Source organism: Globicephala melas, chromosome 13 (assembly GCF_963455315.2).
Source record: "Globicephala melas chromosome 13, mGloMel1.2, whole genome shotgun sequence".
NCBI lineage: Eukaryota > Metazoa > Chordata > Mammalia > Artiodactyla > Delphinidae > Globicephala > Globicephala melas.
This window is the reverse complement of record NC_083326.1, coordinates 55,408,083-55,428,722: the sequence shown is the minus strand read 5'-3', so window position 1 is coordinate 55,428,722 and position 20,640 is coordinate 55,408,083. Positions and strand designations below refer to the sequence as shown.

Below are 20,640 nucleotides of genomic sequence, written 5' to 3'. Positions count from 1 at the left end.
ACTTTTCTGGTTAACATAGAGTTTATTGATGAGTCAGTTCACTTCAAAACCTCTTCCAACAGGATCATTGGGAGTTACATCGGCACAGTCTATGCCATGCCTGCTGGTAAAGTCAGACATATAAACAGATGGTGCTGGAAAGAATGCGGAGAGGGCAGAGACAGAGCTGTGCACGGAAATTTGAGGAGCAAAGCGAGGGAGAGGTGAAAGGGGATAGGTCTTTCTGGAGGATGCACACCTGTGCACAGGGGGTGGGGCCAGTGTGGGGCGGGGCCAGTGTGGGAGCCAAGGCAGGAGGCACCCCAGCTCAGCGTTTAGCCTGAGCAAAGGCACTGCGGAGAGACCAGGTTTTGGATTCGGGAAACTGGGGGCCCAAGGCACTGAGGGAGTGGGCAGAGGTGAGGCTGGACAGGTGGGCCATTGAAGGGAGTTTCCCGCTTATCCCAGGGATGACAGGGGAGCATGGAAAAGTTTTAAGCGTAAGAATTATATGCGATAAGAAGACCCTCCAGTTGATAGGACCAAACCTCCAAACTGGCAATGGAGGGAGAATATTCATGCTGTGGAGGGGGTGATGGAGCCTTGTAGCCCTAATCATGAGCAACCAGGGACTCCTGAGAGGAATGTGGATGTGGGGAGACAAGAGGTGTCGAGGGGTTGCTCAGACGTGCTGCACGAAGGGTTGGTATACAACAGAGTTACAGATTTGAGCAAAATAAACCTATTGTACAGAATAGCTGAACCCAGGAGCATGGATGGGATCACTCGAGGGGACTAAGGGAAGGGGGCTCAGGACCAAGTTTTGTGTTCAACATTCTCGAGGTGGAGGGAAGCAGAGGTCAGGGCCAGAGAGCACTGTGGGTGCCCAGGGGACTGAGATTCCTTTGTGCCAAACGCAGAGGTCCAGGAGGGGGGAGGGGAGGGGAGAGCCAGACCACAGGGAGGGGGGACCCTGGGAGCTGAGGATGTAGAGAGAGCAAAGGAGTCTGCCCTTTGGAGAATCCAGCTTAAGGGAATGTATTGGTATGCTCCGGCTGCCATAACAAAGTACCACCCGTGGCCTCAGCAACAGAAATCTCTTTTCTCACAGCTTTGTGGGCTAGAAGGTTGAGCTCAAGGTGCCCGTTTGTCCCTAGGCCTCTCCCCTTGGCCTGGTCTTCCCTCTGTGTGTATCTACGTCCTGATCCCATCGTCTTAGAAGAACACCAGTTATGTTGGGTGAGGACTCACCCTAATGACCGCGCTTTAACTTAATTACCGATGTAAAGGCCCTGGTCCACATACAGTCACGGTTGGAGGACTTGGATGTTAGGACTTCAACAGATGAATCTGGGAGGACACAATTCAGCCTATAACAGGGGAGAAGAGGAATTTTATTTTAGCTAGAGGGGATCACGAGATGGGGGAGGATTTTCCCCTTAGAATGGGAGCGACTTGAGAATGCTGGCAGCCCTCTCACGTAGGGCTGCAGAGAAGGGCAGAGGTGGCAGAGAGGGAGTAGGTTCTCCGAGCAGCCAGGAGGGAGTGGGCCAAGGACACAGACAGACGGGAAGGGTGGGCGTAGAGAGCTCTTTAGGACGGGGGCAGTTATCGGTCGCCGGCTGACTCCATTAAGAAGCAATGGCAGTGGGCTTCCCTGGTGGCGCAGTGGTTGAGAGTCCGCCTGCCGATGCAGGGGACACGGGTTCGTGCCCCGGTCCGGGAAGATCCCACATGCCGCGGAGCGGCTGGGCCCGTGAGCCATGGCCGCTGAGCCTGCGCGTCCGGAGTCTGTGCTCCGCAACGGGAGAGGCCACAGCAGTGAGAGGCCTGCGTACCGCAAAAAAAAAAAAAAAAAAAAGAAGCAATGGCAGTAACTCCAGGCACCTGACGTCTCTGATGCCGGCCACATCACTGCTTGCCCATCACTCATTAGGGCTTTAGGGGAACTGCGTGGGGGGCAAGTGTCAGGAGAGGGCAGAACACTGAGAGTGTTCATGCCTGATCCCCCTGTTTACTTCATCTCATAGGAGGCAAAGTTATGGTTGAAGATGAGGTAGCAGGGGTCTAGTTGTGAGTGAATAAGAGTCAGAAAAGGAGGGTCAGGGAGGGAGGTGACCAAGACCATCTTGAAGGACTAATAAACAGCTGCAAGAGATGGGCTGAGTTTGGAACCCATGGGTCTGAATGGCTCTAAACCACACGGCAAAACACAGCTCACAGAGCATCGGGTGGGCCCAGCGCCCTGCAGGCCAGATGTGTCTGGCCTACTCTGCACCTGAAGATGGACCTTGTTTTGCTGGAGCATCTGTGGCTCCCGGGGAGGGTCTGACCCTTGATTTTGCAGCGAGTCTGTTTTCTGCACAGGCTCCGGCAGGATGGTCTAGGCGTCCAGCCTTGGTTAAGGTCCTGTCTTCTCCGTGTGTCTCTGTCATCCAGCAGCCAGTTGGCCACTGTTCTAGCTCTGTTAGGTGGGGAGATATGCCCAGATAGGCATGAAAATCTGGGGCCCTGAAGAATTGTTGTGGATTTCTTATGCGCACAGACCAAAGGCGTGATTCCCCCACACACTGACGCTTGTCTAAGCCTGCCTGCATGAAAGCCACCAAAAAAAGAGGACGTTCAGTCAGCTCACACTGTTGGGGAGAGACGATGGAGCGTGAAGATTAGCAGGATAAATAATTCCCTGTTTGGGATCATGTCACCTTTTAGTTTCCCAGGTGAATGACCAAGAGCTAAAGAATGTCGATAGGATATAGGAGTTATAATTCCTGCTACATCCTAACAATTTCCATATATGATTTCATTAAATAATCAGCAATCCTATGAAGATAGCATTATGATCGCTTGACAGACAAAGAAAACAGAGTCTGAGAGTACAATACATTCTCCCAAGCTCCGCAGCTGATAAGTGGTATTTCTGACTCCAGTGCCTATTCTCTTTCTGGGATGTCACACAGAGAGGAAGTTAGGAAAGGAAGCAGACCAGGGGAATTAGGTGTAGGCGGCAGGGCCTGGGACGTGTCCCCCCAGCCTGTCCACTGCAGAAGCTTCACCACTGGTGGGACAGCCAGACGGACTCCTCTGTATTGATAGGCAGTGTCCAGGTCGAAGATATAAATGCTGATGGTGGAGCCGGCACAGTCCGTAAGAACCGGAAGCAGTCAAAGCAACCAGTGCTCCTGGCCTGTCAGCGCTAGAGGCCTAACCCTTCTTGAATATTAAATGCGCATGTTGGTTATGCGTAAGGATATTTTTTTCAAACAAAGGGTCACACATATTTATTCCTGAACCAAGCTACTCATGCAGAAATGTAGAAACAAAGAAAAAAATCATTTTCCCAATAAAACACATCCAACGGTCTAGATAGTCGGGATGTTTTCAGCTTGACATGGTAAGATGCTGGCGACTTTATATATACAGTATAAATATCTCCCATGCGGTTCCTTATAGACCCAGCTCAGTCTCATCCAGTGTCTCCGATTGGAGCCGGACCAGATTTTATTCCCAGTTTTTATCCAAATCCACTGGGGAAGGGGATGATTCTGCTTTCGTTTCATGGCCAGGAATCCCTTGATCCTGAAAGTCTTGTGACAAACAGATTCAACCACACAGATCGTGATGGCAGAGAGAGGGAGCTAGGCCTATGGATATAAAATAAGGGTTTTGACTCAGCAAAAAGTCAGACACGTCCCCGGAGGAGACGGCCTTTGTTTTACTCGGCTACCACTGAACACTTGAGAGAAACTGTTCATTCCCTTCACTCCTGTGCCTTTTATACCACCTCCTTGTTCCCCAAATAAAAATGGTACCATGTGGGGGTCAGTGGGAAGGAGGAGGTGTGCTCTTTTCTAGATGTCTGGGTTTCTGATTGAATGTAGCGAGGAAATTTTAAATCGTGGTTTTCATAAAAGACTATTTTGTCTTTCTCTGCTTCTCATTACGATGCATAGTCTTTCAAAGAAAAAACAAAACTTGAACCTTACACCCGCCATCTCTTTCAAGTGACCCCTGGTTCCTGCATTCTTTTCGTGACTGAGATTTCTTTGTGCGACAGTCATTTTCGGTAGACGTGCTTTGCCCTCCTGCCCTGACGTAGGACAGGGATCAGACTTGCCGAACTTCTGCAAATTCCCCCACTAACTGGTTACAGCTGCCCCCCTTCTCTCCACTGGCCGTGGCTAGAAAGTGTGGATAAAGGAAAGAAATCATGCTCAGAGGCCTTCAGTTGAGTGGATTCAGAACCAATTCTCAGTAAGTGTTGAGGGAAAAGGGCACAGCTGGACCAGGGCCCCAGGGAAGTCACTTCATACTTTGAGCCCAGCTTTCCTCAGCTAAAATGATGACATTGGCCCTGCCCCACGGGGTCCTGTGAGGATCACGTTAGATGTGCGCGTGAAAGTGCTTTGAAATACAAGGTAATAGTAATATAAATAGGCAGGTTTTTGCAAAAACCAAACAGTGATGGCCTTTCTGATCTTCCTGGCTTTGTGTGGTGAACTAATGCAGGCCTGTCCTCTCTGCTATGATCCCCCAGAGCCACCCATTCATCGTGGGATGAGAGGTCTCTAGGCTTATGAGTGGGGGAGTTAATAAAGAGATGCCCACTTCTTACATAGAAGGAATTCAGTTCAACAGCGTTTTGGGTTGTTGTTCTGCAGTCCCACTGAGGGATACACTAACACAGGAGCTGGGAGGAAAGGAAAGGGAGAAAGGAACCTGAAAAAATTCACCATCGGGGTTCTTATAGGCATGCAGGGAGACCAGGGTTCTCTACATGCAAAGAGCGGCAAAGCAAGACGAGGCCTATTCTGTGATTACGTGTGATACAAATAGATGGAATAAATCATGGTTAAATGGCATGCCTGGGGTGACATAGCAGAGATTATTATTCTGGAAGGGGCAGGGAATGGGCCCTAAGGGGAATGGATGGTAAAAACTATTAACTACATTTGGATGGAACAATCTGGAAAGACTGTGTGGACCAGAGTGTGAGAAAAAACCAACTAAAGGAAACCCCAGGGGCACATCTTCCTCCTGGATGGACAGAGCCTTCAACCGCCCATTCTAGGCCGTGGGGTCTCAGCTGTGCAAGAGGGGTCACCCCAATCTAACGCTCTCCTTTGCTCTCAAGAAGGCCCTTAGCTGTCGCCTTTCTAGGACCAAAGGAGACACCTTCATAAACTCAGGGGTGGGACTGGGATGTTGGTTGTCTGGTCTAGTGGTTTCCTTTAGGGAGGGAGGCAAAGGGGACAGAAGTAGAGAATACTTTGTCCGTAGGGCTTCCCTTCACTGGAGAGGGAGAGAGGGGAAAAAAAGAAAGAAACAGAAGTTCAGAAGCAAATTTGAAAAAAATTAGCATTTGATCCTTTGAGGGAGAGCACATCCATGAATGTTTGCTCTCTTGCCCTTTTTGTACTTTCACGTATTTTAACTTTTTTCCAAAATAAAAAACAGTAACATTTTCAAATGATGATTCCTATAACAGTTTAGTCCAGAGCCAATTTCATATTGCAACGGATACCAACACAAACCACTTTTGTTGTTGTTGTTCTTTGCTTATTTTCCTTTTTTAAGGAGAGAGACCAAGAGAACTGAAAGCACTCTGATCACCATTTAAAGAATTCACTGTCCTTTGGCCCAATCATACTTCGTCCCATCCATCCCAATCCAAGTGATTCAGCAGATCCCAAACACGTATAGCCATGTTTGTACTTCTGACGTCCATCTCCCCCACGTCCCCTCACCAGAATGGAATCCACAAGGGCAAGATTTTGTCCTCATCACCGTGTCACATCCATGCAGCACAGCCTGGCACATCGTATGCCCTTATTCAATATTTGCTGAGTAAATGAGTGAATTCCCAGAACCCACAGGGGGTGTCCCTGCACCAGCTTTTGTGTAGATCCCACAAGTCCTTTCAGGCTCCTTTGACATTTTTGGCCTTGGCTTTGAGGGCCAACCCAGCCCCTGCGAAGTTAATTGCCACCACGTACAGTAAAATACTGAGATGCAAGGCTAACACCTTGGGAAGATATCCTGTACCTAGGCCTCTTCTGGAACGTTCTTTCACCAGGTTGGGCTGCTATATGCATAGGAAAGGCCCACAGAGGCAGCCTGAATATCTCATTTACGCTTGCTCCTTTATCCTTCTTTTCCTAGCATCCCTGAGAGAAGTACTTTTCTTTCCACCCTGCTGAAGGCTGGTATGGAACATTTTAGAGTAGTTTCAAAATGACATTCAGGGCTTCCCTGGTGGCGCAGTGGCTGAGAGTCCGCCTGCTGATGCAAGGGACACGGGTTTGTGCCCTGGTCCGGGAACATGCCGCGGAGCGGCTGAGCCCATGAGCCATGGCCGCTGAGCCTGCGCGTCCGGAGCCTCTGCTCCGCAATGGGAGAGGTCACACAGTGAGAGGCCCACCTACCACAAAAAAAGAAAAAAAAAATGACTTTCAGATTCTTCTTAATCTCATTTCTTTTTTTTTCAAATATTAATTAATTATTTATTTATTTTTGGCTGAGTTGGGTCTTTGTTGCTGCGCGTGGGCTTTTCTCTAGTTGCGGCAAGCAGGGGCTACTCTTCGTTGTGGTGCGCGGGCTTCTCATTGCGGTGGCTTCTCTTGTTGCGGAGCATGGGCTCTAGGCATGTGGCTTCAGTAGTTGCAGCACATGGGCTCAGTAGCTGTGGCTCGTGGGCTCTAGAGCACAGGCTCAGTAGTTGTGGTGCACGGTCTTAGTTGCTCTGCAACATGTGGGATCTTCCCGAACCAGGGCTCGAACCCGTGTCCCCTGAATCAGCACTTAACCACTGCGCCACCAGGGAAGCCCTTTATCTCATTTCTTTACCAACCTTCAGCCTTTTTTTTTTTTCTACTTTTTACTTCCATTGGAGTTTACCATTTACTTTGTCTTTTTTACTTCCTCAAAGCCTATGTAACAAATATGAATTTTACCTTCAGAAGAAAAGAGTTATTTCACCCACCAAGTGAGTGTCTAATGGAAAAACTAAACGAAAAAAAACTTTATTAGAGCTTTCTTAAGATCAAAGTGAGTTTTTAGTTCTCTGGAAAAGAAAGCGTGGAGGACAAGGAGGTAGGGGTAATCGTCTGCTTGTCCCAGACCTCCTGGTTCATGGAGACAAATCCTCATCTCCCCACCCTGGGCCTAGGAAAGGACACTAGAAATGCAAGTAATCCTGGAGCCAGCAGGGAATTTCCATTCAAGAACGTGATGGTAAAAACCTGAAAAACAGAACGGCCCCGACTCTATTCCCGGTGTTTTCGCTCTCACCAGACCATGCTGAGTGAAGATGTCCCTTGCTTAACTTCCAAGAAGACATCCGAGTTAGCCCCTACCTACATGGTGGGTGTTGCCCAAATGATTGTTTGCCGCAGTGCTTTCCCCTCATTTGAGAATCGCTGTCTTATTCAGCTCATCTTGTTATGCAGTCCATTACAGAGCTTAGGTATCTGGGTGTCATTGAGAGCCATTAGCTCAAACTGTTGAGGTGTATCCGGATACCTCAAGTTTCTCTCACAGTCCCCAGGAGCTGTACAATCCCAGGCAGCCGATTGGAGACCTGGGTTCTAGCTCTAAGCTTTTAGGAATCATTCTGAGATTTGCTGGTGTCACAGTCCCGCCCTTCAGCAAGATCATTCAGAGAGGTTTCCAGAAACCTCAGAGTTTGCCTAAACCACGTGTTCACTTAGGAAGTGCCCCTTCCGATCTGTCTCTGACTGATCTGGGACAGGTCCTCCAAAGCACATACCTGTCCCAGACAACTAAGGATACTGGTTGCCTATGAATAATCCAGACATTTTTTTCTCTCTCTCTTCTCTTCTGGGCAGAGCAAGTGTGGGGCCCACAGTCGCACACCCACAGTGGAAGTGTAGAGTCCTGGTCCTCAATAATAAACATTTATTGAGCACTTGCTGTATAATCAGATCCAGTCCTAAGCAATTCACACACATTGCCGCTTTTTTTTTTTTTTGCGGTACGCGGGCCTCTCACCGTTGCGGCCTCTCCCGTTGCGGAGCACAGGCTCCGGACGCGCAGGCTCAGCGGCCATGGCTCACGGGCCCAGTCGCTCCACGGCATGTGGGGTCTTCCCAGACCGGGGCACGAACCCGCGTCCCCTGCATCGGCAGGCAGACTCTCAACCACTGCGCCACCAGGGAAGCCCCCACATTGCCGCTTTTAACCTTCACAACAACGCTGCCAGTAAGTAGGTACCCTTAGCCCCATTTTACATATAAGAAAACAGAGATTAGGTGACTTGTCCAGGGCCGTGGCTAGGAAGTGTTCCGGCAAGGATCCTTGGCCAGTCAGGGCCAGTACTCTTAACTTCTGTGGTGCCCTGTGCTGTCTTTTCTGCTTTGGGGTGTTGAGAAAAGGAGGGAGACCTCACACAAGTGATTGATCTGTTAAAGAGGAAAAGGTAATCATCCCAAAAGATTTTACAAACAGATTGAAAAAATGTCAACTCCTAGGCCTGAGAATTTGCTGCCTGGTGGCTCTCAAGGGGGACCTCCGCTATCCCTGGGGAGGCAATCTCTGAGCTTCAGCTCTGGTGTGACTGGTGACTTCTAGAGTTCAGAGATGCCCTGGTCACATGTGCGGGAAGGCTGAAATATTTGGGTAGTGCCCAGGGGGTGGGCAGCCGAAATCGTTATCCAGCCTGGCAGCCTTAAACAGAGGAGCAGATGACTAGAAACCCCAAAATGAAGTTGCTTTTCGTTGTCTTCTCAGTCTTTGTGGGGAATGAGGTCAAGAAAGGGAGATCTAATTCCACTCCGAGTCTCAGGCTCGGTAAATTCAGAACAAAACTACAGCAGCAAAAACGTTGCTTCAGTCCCATAAAATCTCTCCCTGTGAAGATCTCCAAGCGGGCAAGCCCCCCTCGGAGGCTCCCCCGCTCTGGCTTTCTCTGTGGGCGCCGTCTCCCCTTCCTTCCTGCCCGGTGCCCAGTGCCGGGTGGCCGGGCTCCAGCCGCGCAGCAGCCCGGGCCCCACCGGCGTAGGGAGCGCCTCCGGGATAACGCGGAGCTCGGGATCCTCGGGATGCTGGGGCAGAGGCTCCTTTCTGCTCAGCTCACCCATGCGCTGAAAGGTTGTCCCCTTCGACTGCACCGGAGGCAAGAAGTAGCTTGCAAAGGGAGGATTTTCAGCACAGTGCACAGGGAATTAAACCTCTATGAACAATAACGTTGGTCTGTGGAGTGGAAAAGCAGGGGCGGTGCTGGCGTCCCCTAGGCAACGGGCTGACAATGTTCACTCCTTAGACAATCTTGCAACTGGCCATGGCTCTTTCCTGACAGTACCAGTGGCTGAACTCCGGAAAAATAATGAAGGCTATGGATGGGATATGGTGAGTGCCACGAGATTCCCCGCTCCAAATTAGGGCTGCTTTTCTTGTGTTTGAACTCGGATTAGAAAAACAAGCTAGCAGACTATGACACAAATAAATCCGTAACTGTACTGGCAAACACTTGAAATTCATCCTTGCAGTAAAAGGAAAAGGAAAACAAAAAGCAAAACTATCTGCCTCCTTTCCTGGTAACATCCAGGGCTGTGATGGAAAACTCCGTTATTCCTAAGAAAGATGCATGATGGGCATGTGTTTTTCTCCAAGTTGGTTTTCTTCTTTAACCCAGGAGCGTCCGTTCCACAGACCGCAGAGCAACGGCCACGACCGGGCTGTGTGCGTGTGCGCGCGTGCGGTGTGCATATCGTTTTCCCTAATTACTACAGCATAACTTCCTCTTTGCTTTACCAGACTAAGTCTCAGCAATGAGACGTCACGTGTAAACTTCTTGTCTGTTTGCTTTTTTCAGTTCTAGGGAAAATCCGAACTGCAGTTGGCAGTGCCCAACTTCTTATGGCCCAGAAATTCTACCAGTTCAGAGAACTGTGTGAAGAAAACCTGGTAGGTATCCTTACCCATCACTACCATTTTCCCTGCTAGTACCACGAGAAGAACCTGTTGTCAAGACCGGTCCAACTAAAGTAGAACCAAGTCACAGCCCATCGGACTCTCTTACCTGGAATAGAGAGTTTTCTGATGAATCATATATTTCCTGCTTTTCTTAAAATTAAAAATATTTATGTTATACTTAAGTAATCTTTGAAGAAAGAATCCAATCAGGTTAAAACTCCATTCCCCTCCCCTTTTTTGTTCGGTAACTGAAGACTTTCCATTTTCCTGGCCTTCTGATTTCATTATTCTTACCAAACTATGGAGCAGACTGATACGTAAAAAATAATATTACAGCAAAAAAATCATTTTCGATAATGAGTTTCTTTCTGAAATAGCCATCAGGGCTTATTTTCTTATCAGAGTTCTCTGTTTTAATTCAAGAATCAGAAGTGGAAGGTGTCATAAGGTATAGATTTGATCTCCCTGAGACCAATGAATCATTCAGCCTTCTTGGACATACAGAAACAAAATAAACCAGGACAAAGAGACAAAACTAATACTAGCATCAACAACATTTTAAAAAAATTACCAGCAAAAGACAAGGGCAAGAGCTTCCTCATAGAATTTTTTTTAAATGCTACCATCTCTACAAGTGTCATTCCACAAACATAGCTTTTATTGGTCAATTAATGATCAAGTTGGATCTAAATAAAGAAAATGAAAAGCAACTAGTTTATCTCCTGGAAGGTTAAAAACATGAATCATTTGCAATCTGATTGACCCAGACTATGATTTTAGAGTTCTAACCACATCTTGTTAACAAGGACAAATACAGACCGAATGGAATTTATCTAGACAGGGCTCGACCAAGAGCAGATATAAACCCGGCAAAAGTTGGTGCTCTCCATCTCTCTTCACCAGGCTTTTCTTTTTGAACCCTCCCCTTGGGGCTATCCTTTCCTTCCTCCTCACCCCCACCCCTGACATCTGTAGTTTGTTTTCTCCTCCCTCAGCAAAAATTACCTGACCCTTCTTTCAGCGTCTCAGAAATTCTATTCTGAATTATGAGATAATATATATTAGTAGATGTATTGATAAGTGATTCAACCAATATCTTATTGAGCTTCACTACGTGCCAGGTACAGAATTCCTGCTAATCTGTAAACTTGCGGATGTGTCACAGATCTTTTTTTTTTTTTTTTTTGCGGTACGCGGGCCTCTCCCGTTGCGGAGCACAGGCTCCGGACGCTCAGGCTCAGCGGCCATGGCTCACGGGCCCAGCCGCTCTGCGGCACGTGGGATCCTCCCGGACCAGGGCACGAACCCATGTCCCCTGCATCGGCAGGCGGACTCTCAATCACTGCGCCACCAGGGAAGCCCCACAGATCTTAATTAATATGATTCTTTGCTCTTGTAAAGAATCATATGTAAAAAAGTTCATATAAAGCCATATTTCTCAAACTGGCCAAAAGACACAGGCGGAGACCAATAAGTACATGCTACAGGGCAAACACAGCACCCCTTTGAAAAGAATTATAGAAGCAGGAGCAGAAGCGCACTGTGTCCTCAGAGCTTTTAAGTTTATGATCTGGTTAGATCCTCAAAGCAACGGTCTGGAGAATACAGTGACATTTTTTTATGACGGTTCTACCGTTGAGGAAAATGGGCCTGGAAGAGCTCAGTGACTTGCCAGGGCCGCGTGGTAAGAGGCAGAGCCAAGGTTCAGATCCCAGTGTGTTCGACTTCAATCCCTGTAAAGGCCCCGCAGGATTTGAGTCCCCTCCTGACCCTGCTGGCTCAGCTCCATCTCCTCTGCAGCAGGAAGCACGGTGGCCTGGTGATGGTACCACTTAGGTCCACAAAGGTGCATTAAAGCAGCACTGAGATCGGTCACCCCAGGCCCAGCTCTGCTTGCTTGAGTTCTTACTCTGAGGAGGACACCTGAGAACACTTGCACCTTGTCTCCGACTTGACTCTCGGGCATAGAATAAATGGATTGCAACAAAAGTCAACCCAGGGACCTGGCCCGCCGTATCCTTCTCAACCTCTACCACCTCTGACCTCCAAGTGGCCTGGTTCATACTCAAGCGGGCTGTGCATCTCCTTCTGCGCCGGGGTGTCACAGGAGTCTCTGATTCGGAGACTGGCTGAGCACCCAGGCTCTTTCCCTCTGCTTCCCCATCCATCCCCTGGAGGCTGTGTCAGCAAAGAGAGTCTTGGTGGGAAAGGAACAAATTACCCGTGTTACAGAGTTAAACGACCTCTATCATTTCATCGACTGATGCACTAAAACAGTTTAACCAACGGAGCTTGTGACCTAAAAGACTTCGGTGAACTTCAAAGTATGAGCAATTTAGCTTTTAGTTACCAATAAGATAAGGAAATATATTGCAAGATCATAAAACTCCATTTGACAAGTACTTTGTCAAAGCTATTATCTGTCTATTCTGAACCTAGATGTTAAGAAACTTTCTTTTTAGTTTACTAAATCAAAGTACTACAGAGAAACCCTCTTGTTAATTCAGATGTCATTAGAATAGAGTTTAACACTGACCCAAATACTTACAAATTTTAGAACTTACTTATTCCAATGATCTATGGGTAGTTTTAAAAGTGTAAGTTTATAAATATATTCTTTACTTGTATTTATTTTGAAGCCAGACCAATAATGCTAGTCCATGAAAGGGGTAAAACGTTCTTTCCAACTTATTAACTTTGATGGTCACCAACCTTGAGCTTCCTGAAATTCTGATGATATTTTCATAGGGCTGATTTTAAAAGTACAAACTGGCCTCCAGTTATTATATGGCATGAGACTTCACAGTCTTTCCAATTGCCCAGATTCCCAGAGGTAACCAAAACGGACCCCTGCTAGAAACTTTTGGCAAGTGGGAGTCCCACCCATCTGCCCATGAATGCCTTTAGCTACTGTTGCAGGTAGTAACCAGCGATGAACACAACACCTTCAGTCTTTAGTTGTTTTTTCTGTCTCAGACCATATAAATGAGTGGTTCATACTTTCTAGTACTTGTCAGGGATACGTGAATGAGGGCAAAGAAAGTCAATCCACAAACCAAAGAATGTTTAATATTATCTAGCAAATGGGTCACTACAGGCATCTATGTGTGTGTATAGACAAGTGTTCTCACATTTGCCATGTTTACGTTATGGTCAATTTAAAACTAATTCGCTTCCAAATGATTTTATCCAAGTACTTATATGATAACATGACTTCCTACATTAGAGATATCTTAATTGTTAAACACACAGTAGTTTGAAAATCCAGTTCTTTTATTACTTATCATTGTTTGCCCTAGTATTTTCACTCAACATGAGTATTAAAATGAACTTTACTTTAGATTCCTTATATGTTCTCTGAGTATGTTGGATGGCATGGAGTTGAATACTGACTCTAGTACCAATACACTGTATTTTTTTTTTTTTTGCAAAAGGTATTTTCCTTTAAATATAGCTTTAAATGCATCTTGTCATAGATCATACATTCTGGGATTTTTCAAATGTTTATAGACTCCCTGCCATAGCGTACTGAAGGATGTAATATTAACAAAAGAAGAATTTTACTTTGACGTTGAGAATCACTGACTCCAATGTGTATAAGATGAATGTATAAACTTATCATTTGCAGTGGAATCTTTTTTAAAAAACCAAACTCAGAGAGAGTATAAACGTGGTTGCCAGGGGCTTGGGTGTGGGGGAAACAGGGAGAGGTTGGCAACACGGTACAGATTTTCAGCTATCAAACGAATAAGGTCTGAAGATCTAATTACAACATGGTGACTATAGTTGATAGCAGTGTATTGTATAACTGGGCTTCGCCAAGAGAGTAGAACATAAATGTTCTCACACACACACAAAGATAAATACATGAGGTGATGATGTGTTACTTAACTCGACGGGGGAGTCCTTTCACAATGTGTGTATATATCACATCATCACGTTGCACACTCTAAATATTTTGCAATTTGGTCAATTATTCCTTAAGAAAGGTGAATATGTATATAAGACATATATAAAATATGAAATGAATAAAAGGGCCATCGATAGCTTCACTTCTCTCTCCTATCTGAAAACCAAAAGGAACTCATCCTCCTTGCGTTATTTGAAATATTTGAAAAGGCCGCCTTGGTCCTGTGCTTGTTGTCCTAGATCATCACCTCTAAAGCGTGAATGTTTTTCTTTCTCTCATACAGAATCCCAGCGCTCATCCAAGGCCCACCTCCCAGGATTTGGCGGGGTTCTGGGACATGCTGCAGTTGTCCATAGAAAATATTAGTATGAAATTTGATGAACTTCATCAGTTAAAGGCCAATAATTGGAAACAGATGGATCCTCTTGACAAGAAGGTAGAACAATGTAGATTTTGTATGGTTCATTTAAAAACCTGCACAAACACTGGACAGTCTAAATAGGCTTCTGCTTTCAGTCTTGCTGTTTACAATGTGAAATGGAGCTGATATCATATTAATTTCATTGTAATGACAATGTTTACATAGTAATCACTTGGGATATTATCTGTAATATGTTTCAGGCATATTTTTAAAGAAAAACCTGTCTGTGTGAATTGGAAAATGGGAATGTGGCTTTTTTTGTTAATTAAACTTTAAGTTAAACCATTTTAGTCACTGGAAGGAACTGCCTCCATTTTGCTTTTTAAACTAAAATAAATGACATCTTCAGTGCACGGTTACATACAGCAAGAGCTCAACTTCCTTACACCCCTAGCACGTGCTTCCGAGAAAATAGGAAGCCCTGCAAACTAACCGACTTTGATAATCATTTCATAAATATAGTAATAAAGAAACCACTGTTGTTCAAGTGTAAAAATATACACACCGTAAAGTTTCACAGTAATCATAAATGTTGGGATTTTTTAAGAGTTTTACTGTTGGTTGATTTGCCCTGGGGAATATCGCTCACTGGGTTCCTCATGCGAGAGCGTAGAAGTAAAGACTCAAATGCTTTTACTTGAATTAATAAATGGCAATTTTCACATTTGATTACGGCGGGTCCACCAGGCTTGCCCAGGTATCCAATGTCCACCTCCCTAGGCTGGCCAGGCATGCATGACTTTTTTAACCCTTTGCTTTCCTATGGCCTGAGGTCAGATGTTCCCGAGAGATTCAACTTCTAAATATTAGGCACAGCTGTACTTGTGATGCCCTTTTCTGATCCCTGCACCTATCAGAGAGCAAGCCGCAGTCCAATCCATTCTGCTGCTGCCCATTATAATACCAGGGTTCTTGGGGTCCATGGGCTCCCGGGAGAAATCCAGTGCCACCAGCCGGTGCATCATCGAAGGGGCCACCGCTCTCATCACTGTCCCTCATCTCTAATTCTGTCACCATCCACCTGTGGGGTTTTGGTGCGAAGCATCAAAGTACCATGGATGTCTGTGTGGCCTCTCACTGGGGGAGCCAAACATTTGCACTCAATCTAGTTTTCTTTAATCTGGGTTTGAAACTGTCTGCTACGTAAGCTTTTAAATTGGTCTGACTTTAAGAAAACACTACAGATGTACACACATACTGGTAACTGAATTTCTAGAGCTGATCCATCTGATTTCTCACTCATGGATTTTTAAAAATTATAGTTAAAAAATAAAATGTGCAAGGAAAGGAAAATATGACTAAAAAGTTTCCAAAATATCGACTGAGTTACCCAACAATGAAGATTTTAAACGTCCAAAAGGAGTGAAGCTAAGAATTGATATAGGTAACCTATTGACACAGTAAATCATTAGTTAACTTGATTTCTAAACCTTCACGCACGTTGTCTGTCATCAGAGCTTTGCATCACCCCATGAACTGGAAGGGAAACAATGAACAAGACAATCAGGGTTGGTGGAATATGGTTTGCACTCTGTGCTCCCTTTTTTTATCCACACAAGATGCCACCTTAAACAGCCGGCGGGCAACTCCAGTGCAGTATGTTAACTAGGGCTTCACCCAGGCAAGTAAGGAGGAACACAGAGAATGCCCTTCGGAGAATCATGGAATCCCTAATTTAAGATACTTTTCACATTTAGTTTTATGAGAATTAGGGTATTTTATTGAAAAATGAAATCATCAGATTCACGTGGACCTTTGTGCAGCCTGAAAACTCACCGTCTTTTTCCCCAAAATCCTTTGTGGTTTAGATTCCCTTCTTTCCCACTGTACTTTTTTCCAGCCCAAGTGATATATGGCTTTTGTTTTTGCAATGGCATTTAAAATTAGCCACCCATTTTCTAGTTTGCTGCTGCTAGGGGGATGAACTCTTTCAGTCTTGTGTTCAGTTTTCATGGCACAGTGTCTGTCCCTGTGATGGAATTGCCCTCTGGGCCGCCACAGTCGCCCCGAGATCCCTAAGGCGTGACGGTCCAGCAGGATGTTTTAGGAGCTGACTCCACTACCCGGGAGGGTAAGGAACTGTCCAAGTCCTCCCTCCAGGGTGACCCTGCCCAGTACATTGCTGTGTGTTTGTGTGTGATGTGCAAACGGGTGTAACTCACTGTGGCATCAGCAAAGCTAAACGAACGCGGGCTTACAATCTTCTTCCTCGTTTGGTTGTTTAGGTTTGGGTGGGCCCGAGGAGAGGGCGGGGATGTTTTTAAACTCTGAACCGAGCTCGCACCCTCCGCCTCCCTCCTTAGGGGGATGCAGAGTTCTAAGAGGCGACCGCTGCCACCCTTTCCCATCTCTGGCACCCAGAACAGTCTGGAGCCTCCAGAGAAAAACCGCAGTAAACGTGCTGGGAGCTGCAGCCTTTCAGCAGGCGGGGGGGGGGGGGGGGGGGGGGGGTGCATTTTAAATACCCACATCCTTCCCTTGGAGAGACCTAGTTCTGCCATCCAGCTTTACCCTTGGCCTTAAACTTACCGGTATTTTTTTCCCCCTGCAGCTTTTGAATACGCAAGCCAGAATAATGAAGAAAAAATATATACATATCTATACATGTAATATATATATATATATATATATATATATATATATATATATATATATATACAGTGTGCAGATCAGAACTAACCTAACCACCCTTAGGCTTAAAAAAAAAAAAAAAGTGTGCTAACTACTGACCTATCCCAGTTTTTCCCAAGCTTGTCCTGAGAAGCTGTGTAATGTCCTGAACCTTCTGCTTTGATCAGGAGCGAAGGGCCCCTCCTCCAGTGCCCAAGAAGCCGGCGAAGGGCCCCGCGCCGCTGATCCGGGAGCGCTCGCTGGAGAGCTCGCAGCGCCAGGAGGCCCGCAAGCGCCTGATGGCCGCCAAGCGCGCCGCGTCCGTCCGCCAGAACTCGGCCACCGAGAGCGCCGAGAGCATCGAGATCTACATCCCCGAGGCGCAGACCCGGCTCTGAGGCCCCCGGCCGCCGCGCCCCCGGCCGCCTCCTCCCCGGCGCCCGCCCTTCGCCTTCTTGGCCCGCCCACCCGTGTAGACGCGGCCCCTCTAGGTCACCCGCCATCCTCCGTTCTCTCGAGCTTGTCTGTCCTTAGATTCCAGCAATATCGAACCATAGGGTATCTCAGAAATCCAGGATCCCGGGGTGGGGGGGTCCCCAGGGGGGTGGTCCCCTCGGGACCTCGCGGACTTCCACCCGAAAGAAACTAGGAAACTAGGGCTCCGATCCCCCTGATTTCCCCGACACGCTTCCTATTTGGGCAAGCAGATGGAACACTTGATTTCCAACCTCAGAAATCACACACCCTGTCACCGGAGTCGGGAAGTGACACACCGAGAGGGGACGCAGCGGGGCTGGGGGGCGGGGGACCAGGATGCGGAGTGGGGGAAAGAGAAGCAAACCCTGCGGGTGCCGGGGGTACCTGCGTCGCTCACAGCTGCAAAACTGCCTCACTCTTGTGTCATCAGTCACTGCTTCAGATGTCTCAATCAGCAGAAGATTGTCAATCCGATCTTTCAGGGATATCCATCTATTCTGAAAGGCAATAAAATGAAGATAGGCAAGGCAAGACAAAGGAAGCACTGCTAGTTTAAAAGACTACATAAGGGATTTTTTCTTTTGTCCTATTCTTAAGAAAAGTTACACCTGAAGTGTTTTATCAGCTTTTCTTGTACTATGTATATTATATTGTTGTGATGGTGGTGGTGGGGTCTTTAGGGGAAGTGTTGGTTCTATTAATTTGTTAGTGTCCATCCTGGGGGCTACCTAATTACACAGAGCTAAGTACATCTCTGCTTACGGAGTGCTGTACATGGCAGCCGGGCTGCTTTCTGCGAAAAGTTGGGATTTTCCTAGCATCCCCTTGGAATGCTACACATCCGTCTCTTTTAACCCAGTAGTTCATACGGCAGACGTCTGTCTTCATCAGTCTTTTCTCACTGCTCCACAGTCCTAACATACCCCCGAATAAGGATTTTGTCCTGTGTCAAACCGGTAAAATAAGCTTTCTGTCCCAGTAGACATGCTGCCTCGTTCCAAAGAGCGGCCACTTGTCTTGAGGTCCCAGGTAGAGAGAGAAGAAATTTGACCTGCGAGGTTCAGAGGCCACATGGAGGGGGACAGTGTCATGATTCCTAAACACTGAAAGAAACCCAGGCTTTTGGCAGAGAATGTTGATTTCCGTTTTTAGTCCTGATGGATGGCCAGTATGACTTTTGCATCCAGCTCAAGTTATCTTTAAATGCCCTTACTCGTAGCAGTTTAAGCACTTAGAATGAGGTGATCTTAAATGATCACTGGCGTTTTCTCCAGCTCCCTAAAGCGTTAGAAATTACCATTGAAAAATGAAAGACTTTTAAAAACATACATCAAATACTCTTGCACCAGAGATGCTTTTTTTAAAAAAAAAACAACAACACTCTCATAGCCAGGTGCTAATTTAATTTTATTTAAGCAATTAAGAGAGGTGATGGGTTCTGGCAACAACTATTTTCACGGACATATTCTAAAACCACTAGAGAATTCGCTACCTCTCAGAGCCATTGATGCTTTGAGCTATCTTTATAAACAGGGCACAAATGTTTACTGCTGTGGTTTACAAGACAAGGGCTACTAACATTTAAAAACCAACCAACCAACTTTTAACTAGGGTGAACAAAGCACCTTTGAGTGCTTTATAAAATTGGAGCAGACAGAGAATTTGAGCTTCAAGTATTGCTGGTTTTAAAAAGAATACACCTTTTCTTTACTCTAGCAGCCAAGGAAGGTCACACAAAGTTTGCATCAAGTAAGGCCAACTGCCACCTTGGGTAGCCTATGGTCTCATTCAACCCTGACAGTGACTCGGAACTCAGATTAACGTGAAGGAAGCCACACCCATTTGAAGACCAGATGTCCCCATCCACAGCTCTGCACCGTGAGGTAGAGATAAGATTTGGATTAAGAAATAGATTTCTAATACTGTTCAAGATCATCCTACAATATTTTCTTTGCAAACTGGTTTAGCCCAGGATATTTTAAAGAGAGACAAGAGATGGCCTATTTATCTTGTCTATGTGAATGGTATTTGTATATTCATAAGCTATTTTTGGTAAGAATTTTAAATCTTTTAGCCGAAGGCCTCCAGGCACCATGACCTTTGCCTTCCTTGAAAACACCAATTGTACAAACACTTTATAGAAGGCTAATTATTGATGTTAAGACATGATCCCACATAAAGCTGCCTGTTAATCACTTGCCCCCTTAAGCTGACATCCATGACCATAACCTTTGTTACATCGTTCTTCTGATGTAATTTGTAGAAATGTTTTTTAGTTCATATTGGAAAATGTATGTACCCTGAAAAATTACTTATTTTGTTTAACTTTGGTATAAAGGTGTTTGGGCATTTTCTTGGGGAGGGGGGATTACAAAAGAAGTTTGTCTCCCACATCAAAAAACGTTAAAAGAAATTAAGTATTTATTATATTTTTTGCAGATGTTTCCATACAACTCACATAACCTTTTTGTAAAGAGAGATGAAGAAATGGATTAAAGATTTTTAATATTTGAAATGGTAAATAGAACTAATTTATTTGTACTATATTTCTGTTATTTATAGATGTTTCCTTAATGTGCATTTTACTGTGCATTACCACTTTAATTTAAGCCTTATCCTTGTGACTTTACCATTTCTTTTTTAAAACCTGTCTAGATGCATATTTTAAATAACTGGAATGTAAATCACTAGCATATCTGAATTCCCAAATGTAATTTTTAAAAATTATTTTGGTTTGGAAAAAAAAAGATTCATTTGAAAGCCTTCAGATGGAGGGGTGGGGAACATTTTTATGGCTTTATGAATTGGAATTTCATAGGCTTATCTACCTAGACTGTGTGTGGACAAAAAAAAAAATTGTAAATAGATGAATGTTTCCCATAATGTATAAAGAAATTAATAAAATACTTAATGCACTGCTTTCAGGTCTGTGTGTTTTCACTACAGAGTCCTACTTCTTCTAAAATATAAGTAATTGCCTTTGGGGGGGGTGAATAATTAAGCAGTTAAGAAGCATATCATTGTGACTTTCATTGTAACAACACATGTACTAGTCCAGGTGAGCTGGTGGGTAGACCTTGCACCCTATGGAAGGGCTTTAAGTACCCAAAACTAAAAGTCCTTTTACTGTGATGATTACACACATCTGAAAGTTTCAGGTCAGGAGCTGTATGTTTTATGAAAGATGTTATTAGCTTCTCAAACATGTTCAAATCTGTATAGATTTTTACCCACGTGGATTTCTTTCAAAACACTTCATCAGTTTTGTTTCCTACACGTTCTCTGGGGTAGGGAAAATCAGAATAATGCA

At 45.6% G+C, this 20,640-nt stretch overlaps 1 protein-coding gene across 17 annotated transcripts in view; it reads left to right on the top strand.

Moving 5' to 3' along the window:
- The window catches only part of DLGAP1 (DLG associated protein 1), a 1,249,700-nt gene extending 1,229,451 nt beyond the window's left edge, over positions 1–20,249 (top strand). For 14 of the 17 annotated variants that reach the window (XM_060310335.1, XM_060310340.1, XM_060310339.1 and 11 more), the window contains 3 exons: positions 9,812–9,903; positions 14,106–14,258; positions 17,042–20,249. In XM_060310335.1, the coding sequence (XP_060166318.1) occupies positions 9,812–9,903; positions 14,106–14,258; positions 17,042–17,251 (455 nt within the window). In that variant the 3' untranslated portion in view covers positions 17,252–20,249. Of the gene's footprint in view, positions 1–9,811; positions 9,904–14,105; positions 16,665–17,041 lie in introns of those variants that run through there. The other 3 variants (XM_060310342.1, XM_060310345.1, XM_060310344.1) reach the window with 3 other exon arrangements.
- Positions 20,250–20,640: the final 391 nt, after the last annotated feature.